The 10,000-nt window shown below is 34.0% G+C and overlaps 1 protein-coding gene across 4 annotated transcripts in view; it reads right to left on the bottom strand.

Moving 5' to 3' along the window:
* Positions 1–10,000, bottom strand: part of LOC136848632 (probable N-acetylgalactosaminyltransferase 9) — a 328,259-nt gene that overhangs the window by 67,670 nt on the left and 250,589 nt on the right. For 2 of the 4 annotated variants that reach the window (XM_067121032.1, XM_067121031.1), the window contains exons 3-4: positions 9,473–9,647; positions 5,021–5,138 (exon numbers count right to left, since the gene is read on the bottom strand). In XM_067121032.1, coding sequence (XP_066977133.1) covers positions 5,021–5,138; positions 9,473–9,647 — 293 coding nt within the window. Of the gene's footprint in view, positions 1–5,020; positions 5,139–7,597; positions 7,710–9,472; positions 9,648–10,000 lie in introns of all 4 variants that reach the window. The other 2 variants (XM_067121033.1, XM_067121034.1) reach the window with 1 other exon arrangement.

The raw sequence follows: 10,000 nt of genomic DNA, 5'->3' as shown, positions 1-10,000 counted from the left end.
TTTAAACCCATAATGCCGAGGAAACAAAGGTTTTACTACAACATATATTTAAGCCAGATGTCATAATCCCCGCAAAAGATCATAGGAATAAAGCACTTGAATTTTTTTTTATTTTTGTTCACTACCAGCTTAATAAGTTTTTCCTCTAAATAGTTTTTTCTTCAAAATATTCTTGTACAGTATAATGGGGTGCATCTATTGCACCATTGCATGTAATATGCCAACAAATGCAGCAATAAGGTATAATTTTATATTAACATGTAACTGTAAATATTTGTTGTTATATAAAAACATTATAACAGAAAGGTATGGATTAGCATGCACTACACAACTTAAAATTCAATAATTATATGCGGCAGTCTTAAGCATGGTTGCATTTCCTTAACCAAAATACAGTCGACCCTGGGGATTCGCAGGGGATAGGGACCACAACCCCCGGGCGAATAGCTAAAATCTGCAAATGCTTGACACCCCTCTAAAAATGCTTATAACTGCCTATTTTAATAGTTCAAACATCAAAAACATCCTATAAAAATGCTTATAACTGCATATTTTAATAGTTTTATCATAAAAAATGTATTTAGTCACAACAATATGAAAATATATTAATTAGTGGATATTTCTCTACGAAAAATGCTGCAAATAGGTGAATTTCCCACGAATAATGTGGATATACGTTCCACAGAAAAATCCGCGAATCGGTAAAGTCCTGCCTGAACCGCGAATAGGCGGGGTCCACTGTAATACGTATGATACTAATTCCATGCACTGTATTAAAAATTTGCATAAGTCTTATCTATAACATAATAATCATTTATTATTATTAATTTCGTTACTACAGAACAAAACTAAAGTCCTCAGCCCACTAATTAGTGTGAATTTAGCTTATATTACTTAAAATCAACCTCATTCTATAACATTCATCATGATGATGAGTACGATGCATATAATATTCTTAACTTAAAACTGTTATTACGACTTAAGATTAGATAAAGTGCAGTACAGTATATCTGTACCTGGAATTTTTTTATTTCCTACATTGCAGGTACAGCATTTCCATAGCTGGAAAATTTAAAATAAAAAATTCTTTTTCCCTACATTTAGCAATGCAGAAGCTGAAAGAAAATCAATTTCCACTTATTTCCAATGAATTAACACACTTCATGAATTAGGAACACTTTACAAAAATACCTGAGATACTTATGAGATTTTGTAAGAATAAAAATAGAGATAAATATTTCACACAACTGAATGTTACTTTATGCACATTCAGTTGAGAAGGCAATCTGAAAAAGTAGCAACAACAGGGGTGAACTGGGATGAATGCTAGACTACCAATCAGTGCAGCAAAGACATGGGCACTTGCAATAAAAAAAAGTTTTTGAAGAGGTATGACTAAAATATGCTGATACTCATGGCCAAAGTGCAATAGGAACATCCTACTTACAAATTCAGATGTTACAAAGGGTAATGGTGTGCTGTGGCTGGAAAATAAACTGAAATCTCAAAGATTAAGACAGATTGGAAATGTGGTAACTGCTGTGTGTGTGTGTGTGTGGGGGAGTTTATCAGAAAAGTACTGGGTATGGGAGAAGTACAATTAAGATTTAACAACATGGATATTCAAGCAACATGCAAAGCAGGAAACAGTGATGAGAATTCCTTTCATGTTTATCTTCAAAAGGGGAAAATCTAAAAAAAAATTAGTGAAGGTCAAGACAGTCAAACAAGGAAAATCCCAGAAAATTTGCAAACTGTCATCCTAAGGACTTAAAATCTTCCTAAAAAAAAATTATGAAATCATTGTTTAAAGTTATGAATTTACAAACCAATACATAATTAGTATTTTTAATAATATTCAGCTTTAACATCTTCAAAAATTCATTTTAAGAAAATTCATTTCCCATTCCTGAGCATGAAATTAAACCCTTTGACGCATTCTAAAAAAATTCCTTTTTCCAAAGAGATTAAAGGGTGGGAAGAGGAAGAAGGATGCAAATAGAAGCATTCCATTATAACATAAAGGCAAAGAATACTCTAACTTTGAGGAAAACCAACCATTGATCTCATACGTTGCTGATGGGAAGGTTGGCATGTATTATGGCCCTACAATCATGAAGGAAATTTCATGTGAAAATGATTCCTCCTTGTAGCAAAACCTAAATTTGTCTGAATATTACTTATTTGCGCATGTCATCTACAAGTCCAGCAAAATAAGTTCACACAAATCCTACTTTATCCTGAGACTACACTTGACTGGAAAAATTTCAGCTGATGTCCGTCATGACTATGCAAACACAATCTTCTTTGCAACTCACAGTAACAGGCAAATTCAGGGGAATAGTGCTGGTTTACAAAACCTTAAAAAGGGAACCTACATTTCTAGTCTATCTCAAAGCAAGGATCCACAGAGGTGGCTCACCTAACAGTAATAAAGAAAATAAGCTTCTGCTCAAGTATTAAAGACTAAAGACAACCTTGATTGTCTAGCTGTCATCTTAAAACTTTACATCAACAAGGAGTGATTATGAAGCTCTTGTGATTATGAAGCTCTTGAGATGAGCCACAGATTCATAGCTCAAAGGTTCTCAATAGCCCTTTGAAACTGCCATCCCTCACTGTCTAAAAAAGTGTTTGAGAAACTTTCTTTGAAGAAACTCTGTCAAACTGCATATTGGTAGAATAACCATTTTACTCAATGGAAAAGAATTTCCCCTCTGGAAAAATCTATGAGTTTTCAAAAGCACCATAATGAAAGTTTTGAATGGAAGACAAATGAATATTTTCACTTTGGAAACGATTACTTCAGTCCACTTCTTAGAAATTACTAGCAAATGGGCAATAAAATGCTGTTGCTCCTAGGTAAAACATTCTTAGCTACATAGCTACAACCTGTATCTGACTTGCATTTTCATAAAGTTGTTGCAAGTCTGAACTGAATCTGAAGGACCAGACTTAAGGAGTCTGAATTTCCACATCTAAATCCCAGGAGTCAGGAACATAGTTGTACCCATTGTTGAGCACAAAAAATTCAGCCTTGGAATATCCATAGCCTGTAACAAAATCACTTCCACAAAGAAAATTTCTAACAAAGGTCATGATAAGCAGCCTTCCATGAAACATACTTCTCTCGGTTTGCTTTCCTGGGAGGCCAGGTATTGGCCTAGTTCAGTTGCTAATCTTTTTCAATTCCTACAGGAGTTGTCCTTCCGGCAGATATGGAGCCGCTGCTCTTGAGTGGCACTGACAAAAAACTGTCTTCTTGAAGAGGAGTACTATGGTACTGAAGGTTGCCTCCAATAGCTGCTAGGGAATTAACTTGTTCATAATATACTGGGAGCTATGAGACTTGCAGTTATTTACACTGAAAGTTTTTAATACAATACACTGTCTAGAGGTTTCCCTTCCAACAATATGGATCCTGGTTATAAGAAGAAAGTCTCTTCCAGTGACTTTTTAGTAATACAGTAAGAAGATACATTTGAAGGAATAAAAACTTATAAATATGACATCTTTTACCTTCACGTTTGTGCACAAAAATATTTTACACTAAATTTCACCATGAACTGAAACTTTAATTAGTAACACACTCTTTGTATTTAACATTATGCACTTTCAATTACCATACTTCACAACAGCATAGATACTTATCCCTTTTCATCAGGTGTGATTTTCCATTTACTCATGCACTTTAATTTTTTTTCTACATAGTAAATAGCAAAATGTGTGTACTGCTTCAGACCAAAATATCAATATGAATCACAGTATAAAAAATAGTAAATTGTAATTGGTGACCTATTCTTAACAGAAGTTTTACATCTAAAATAATCTACTGAATTTGTATAGCAACCATAACATAACATAAATATGATGATTATTCTAACAATACAATGTATCATGAAAAGAAGAAAGCTATATATAAGTCGACTATAGAACTCTGAATTGAAATTAAGAAGATATATAAATTGAAGTACAAAATATTATTACCTTATGCTGGAAAAACGACTGAGATTAGAACTCATGAATGTTTGTTGGGGCAGCCGTTTCATTTAAATTACAGATTCACTGTTTTAACTAATTTAAAACTCAATACAGCTCAATAAGCAAAACTTACTTATTTCTATAACCAACAATCATAAAAATATTTGTTAAAGCAATAAATATCTGTATGCTTTAAAATTATAATTTTTCAACCAAGTCTTCAAGCTTTCAATAAACAAGAGCAATAATTTGCCATTAATGAAATATGTTGTACAATAGCAATGATTTGCCATTAATGAAATATGTTGTACAGTACTGATAGAAATAAAATCTTTACAGTTCACTGGCCAAACAACTGGCTAACTGCAAACCCATTACAGTATCTTATTTGATAATATAGTAAGACCGGTAGGCACATTTGGCTTTATCTCTTTTCTGTAACTAAATGATGGACAGACATTCAACCAGATAGGTAACACAACTCGAAATCACTTTAATTTTTGTTTTGGTTACATCATGGTGCAGTATATGAAGTTTTTTCACAGATGAACAGTAAAACACAATACAGGCCAGAATAAAAAATATAGCTACTGTACACTAATTTTCAGGTAAACTTTTCATACAAGTGTGAGAGTCCCATGCCGAAAACAATGTCTTGAAACATGCTACAGAGCAGGAAATGGATACAATGCAAATAAAAATTCTTTATGGAAATAAAAATGACAGCCTTTAAATGCATTACATTTTAATCACGCATTACTACCATGCACAGACACTCTATCACTGCTAAAGTCTACTGTATTTTTCCCATACCATAGATATCTATCAGCCATTTCTACTAACAACCTTCACATATAAGTGGCAATAAAGGGTAACTGAATATAAAAATGCATTACAGTACTTTAAAAAGAAGAAATGATAATGATTAGTTCAAGCTGAAGCTCTTCCATGAAGTGTGTACTCATGCTAGTACAGTGTTAGTTTACAACTATGTCAGGAGTACTCTAAGTTCTGGTAAATAAATCCCAATACACTGTACCTGGAAATAGCGTCCATTTCCATTGTAGTATTCAAGAGTCTTATCATCAATCACGTCAATGATGGGGACAAGAACAGCTGTTCTACTCTCCTTTATTCTTTGCAGTAACGGCTCCATCCTGAAACATTGATGGCAAGCATACTTTCTTCTGATCTTAAAACTAAAAGGACACCACACTGACAGAAATGGAGTAAGGGGATGTAATCCACTTCGAATAACAGTTTCATTTATGAAAAAATGAGTAAGAGCATTTTTTCAAAGTTCTGGATCAAGCTAAGGTCATCAGCAGCAAACCATCCTGAGCTGTTGAGCGTGGAATAGATGAATAACCCTTCATCTGAGGAACAGTCAGTTTCAAAATCTGTCCTGCCAATTAAATTCAACGGCTAGTAATGACCCAACAACGTATAATTCTTAAATCCCTCCAGTAAGTCATCTCACAGTTTACTCGTAAACATTTCATTACGACTTTATGCCTTGAACATACAACCATAATTCTTAATATTTCAAGTACAGTTCTAAATAAACTACCAGTGAATGAAGATATGAGATGTTGCTCTAAGCAGCAACTATGAAAGTTCGGTACATGAAAAAAAAAAAAAAATCGTGTACTTACAGTCCTCTTTTAGATTAGAGATGGCATAGCAAAAAAAGGCAATTAGTTCTAAGTCCCTAAATCACTATGAAAAATATTGGAATTTTATAGAAGTGTTTGATATCTTAAATTCCACTAATAAAACTCACCAAAAGGTTGACTTGAATGCATACATAAACATCCTTTCCAAGGCATTTTTCAAGGGTGACATCATCTAAATCCTGCTAAGTCTGTTGTACTTCTCACATTCAAGCATTACATCACTTGTTGAACTGCTTAATAATAACTAGACTCTCATAACATGACAAACAATTCTGCTTATTTCAAAGGCTCTCCACAAATAACACAGTTAAAAAAAAAATTACAATTTCATCACGACTTTCAGGGCATAGAAATTTCAAGTTACTCAGCAGAAGAGCAGAGGGCCTCAAATTCAATCACCTAATCTGCTAAATACAAATAATTCAACTAATTTTATTCAAGTATCAGTCTTGATTTATTTCAAAAGTATAATTAAGCATCTAATTCATAACTACCCATTTGGAAGTCTGGTAATCTAATAGTCCAATGTAACAGTCGGTCGTTTTATAAAATGCATCCATGAATGAAAACAACATCATCCACATTTTCTTGCTTTATAACTGCCATACCTCTTACACGGACTGGTTGACTATAATGATCTTTACAATTCAACTGAATGTTGCCATCCATTTCGAAGTTCCATGCCTAAGTACTGTACTGTACCCCTGAGTTTTTCTAAACATTTTAAAATCATATATATTTTGCCACATTCAATCTGTTATTTAAAATACTCCATACCTATTTGTTAACATGACTGTGGAAGGCAGAACCTAAATCTACCTTTCCCATGCGTTGAGCAAGGAGCAAATAAAATTAAAAGTTGTAGGATTAAGGGGCCGAAGCCCCTTTAGCCAGGTAGAACATAACGAACTGGGTGGTGTTAGGCAGTTGGGTGATCCTGAGGTGGAAACCAATTACATAGGACCCGGTAAGATGGATTAGTTGAAATAATGCCAATTAAATTAGGAGGTAGTAATGAAGGGCGCCCGAAAAGAAAATGGGTGGTGCCAACACTAAAACCCCCTCTGCAAGAGCATAACAATACATCTTTGATGAGATTAGGTTACGATTTATAATCTTCACCCTCGTAATAACATCCATGACATGAAGAGTATATTTCTCCCATTACTTCTGCAGTTTGTTATTTCACCAGTGCTGCTGGGGCTAATCACTCCTTTTTCAAAAGTAAATCTGTTTCTCACTTTGGTTCCTCCCGACTCACTGTATTACTGGGGTATAGGCAAATGAAGATGTAAGTAGTTTGCGTCAACAAAACTCTTGAAAACTCAAACCATAATATCTGCAATCGGAAAATTATTAGCTTCAAACTATAAACCAGTCATTAATATTATACACCGGATACCTGTTCTTCTTACTGAATATGGGATAGTATCATAAGAATCTATCACCGACTCAAAAGTACTACAGTATTCAAAATCTGGTACTAATATTACCCCAACAGTTGCTGTATACAAATCTTATAAAACTAAAAATTTTACTTATGTCTTTACTAAGAAAACCCGGGCTTGTAAGAAAAAAAAAATGTACCGAGAACTGTACCCCCTTCTTTCTGAAACGATTACAGTGTAATCACAGCGTAGCCCTAACATATCCTCAAACCGACACATTTTAATCATGGTCCTTTCCGTCGACATTACGGCTGTTCCACATTCTTCATTTCCTTCTCAAGCTAATTTCATTAAGTATCATTTTGACCGATATGTAAAGTAAGGTATGTGACAATAATATCTTGTACAGGACAATTCAATTTAGTGTTGAAGAGATAAAAAGATGAAGTGGAGAAAAAGATGCTGCAAGAATATACAAGGATACTCGCTCACACGTCAAAGGCACAAAAACAAGCATCGACAATCCTTTCTGTAAACATGTCTAGAAGATACCTGAAATCCGCTATATCCTCCATAGTACAGCGTCGTGTCAGATATAACGTCAATGACTGGAACAAGAACTGCATTTCTCTTGTCCTTCACTCGCTGTAGTAGAGGCTGAAGCCTACACGGGAATTTGGATTTATTTGAAGTTATCGGGCATCACAAGATTATACAGGAAAACCTTTCATAACGCCTGCCGTTTCTACAAAAGCTTTGCTAAAATATCAGTTCACACGGAATTTAGTATTACAATCTCCCATGTTCAAAGAACTAATGATTATAGTCGCAATTTTTAAGGAATAATTCACCGACTGAATCACCGTTACTCATTTGTCTCATTTTTTTCTAAAAGTGTTTCATACTTCTACTGGCTGCAACGGTAGTTACATTGTACTCTAACTCTTAAAATTCCAGGAATGTTCTTAAAAGTTGCTGACATAAGTATAAGCTGGATACATCACGACAAGTTTGATATAAATTCCATTTCAACACTGCGGTGTTTTGCAACATTTCCTGTATTCACGTCTATTACATAAGGCATAAGCTACGGTTCAGCAGACAAAAAAATATATATATATCCTAAGCAGGATCCTGATCCTAAGAGATTACAGCATACGAAGAGCGAAGGGAATTTACAAGGCAAATGTGCAGTCCTGAAATACCTGTCATATTACATTTACTTGTTTGAACGACGCGAAATTCAAGAGTGAGGGGCAGCAGAAGCTCATTTGGCAAAGGATATTGGATTATGAAAAGTTTAGCCCCAAAAATCAAACGAATTTCCACTACATTTAGTGGCAGGAGGGGTTAATAAGAAATTTAATATGACGTTTTGTATTTATTTTCAATTATATGAAATTCAATCGGCGTTTATGGAGCCTCAAGTTGAATGAACGGCGTTGCTATGTATACTATATGAGTATTTTAATTTTGCGTGGACGGCTTTACAAAAAAAGGCATATGAACTGGTAATTTTTTCACACACGAAAAGAAAGAGATTTTAAATAATTACCATTTGCATTTTGGTTCACTTATGTTGAATGACAAATGAATTCTGGAATAAAGGCATTCATAAATTAAAATAATCTCATTACGAAAGCAATTTACTCAAATTTCGCTGTCATAAAACTAAAAAAATTATAACTCAACTTATAGGTATAATAAAGCAGTATTGGAATCTAAGAAAATGAACACGGAATCATTGTAAAATTTACTTATTACTGAATCTGAAAAACCTACACGCACTTGGTACTCTAGTACAAATGGATACTAACTCGCATATTAGCGCAAACGTAAAAATAACTTCTATTAAGACAGAAAACATAGACACTATAAATGTACCTTCTTACTAAACATCATGAATACGAAAGTAGCGGAAACAATTGCAAGTCAAAAATTAGTTGTAAAATGGTTATAATGATTTGAAGAAAATCAAAGTATTATTATGCTCCATATGTTAGTAATATTGAAGGAAAACAAATGTAAAACAAAGTATTCAGACTGGAGATGAAATTCGTTTAAAATTAATATAAAAGAGAAATTAACAATATATTGTGTAAAATCAACAAGTTAGTACATACAATCAAATGAAAAAAGGAATTGGAAAAAGCACTGCTGATGTAAAATAATGACGTCATGAGTTTAATCCGAATAACCCTACACTCAGTTGTTCTCCGTATTTGAAATCTGAGTCAAAAACATTTTCTTTATTATGTGGGTTGGCTCATTATTACGACTGTAAAAATGTATTTTTTTTTTTTTACCGAGAATATTTGAAACCTACGAATAACGAGGTGGGATGCCTTTCATGAGGTTAATAAACAAAAGTGCAGGAAGTTTTCCCAAACAAGTACTCAAATTTCCTGGCCTTAATACTGCACTCACCATTTCTCATTTGCTTCACAGTGGGAATCCAGGAATATGAGGACGTCGCCCACAGCCGCCCTAGCGCCTGCTAAGCGAGCACGGATGAGGCCATGGCGCTCCTTTAGCCGAACCAATTTCACGATGGGAGGTAGGCGATACTTCAGGTATAGGTCCAGTTTCTCTCCAAGCTCCTCTGAAATATGCTCTCATATTAAAAGGTCCTCTTCGTTAAAAAATAGATGCTCATCTATCTCAAAGTTTGAATGGCAGTGTACATGAAGGTTTTGGGTATTTGTGGGGTTTGCTATGTGAGGTATATAATTTCCCTTAACAGGAAATATTTTCTAATAAAATTGCACTTGAATGTTCATGCCAATGTAATCGGAGTTTTCGTATAACTATGTGGTTAGCTGTCACAAGTGTAATACTTTCCTTAATAACATCGTGAATGAGAACTAGTATCTTTTAAAGTCATATTATGGTCTCTAAGAATATTAACTCCTTAATTATAAATTATTCAACAATCTCAATAAGTAACCAAAATTC

The sequence above is a fragment of the Macrobrachium rosenbergii genome, chromosome 19 (assembly GCF_040412425.1).
Source record: "Macrobrachium rosenbergii isolate ZJJX-2024 chromosome 19, ASM4041242v1, whole genome shotgun sequence".
Classification (NCBI taxonomy): Eukaryota; Metazoa; Arthropoda; class Malacostraca; order Decapoda; family Palaemonidae; genus Macrobrachium; species Macrobrachium rosenbergii.
This window is presented reverse-complemented; position numbering and strand designations above follow the sequence as displayed.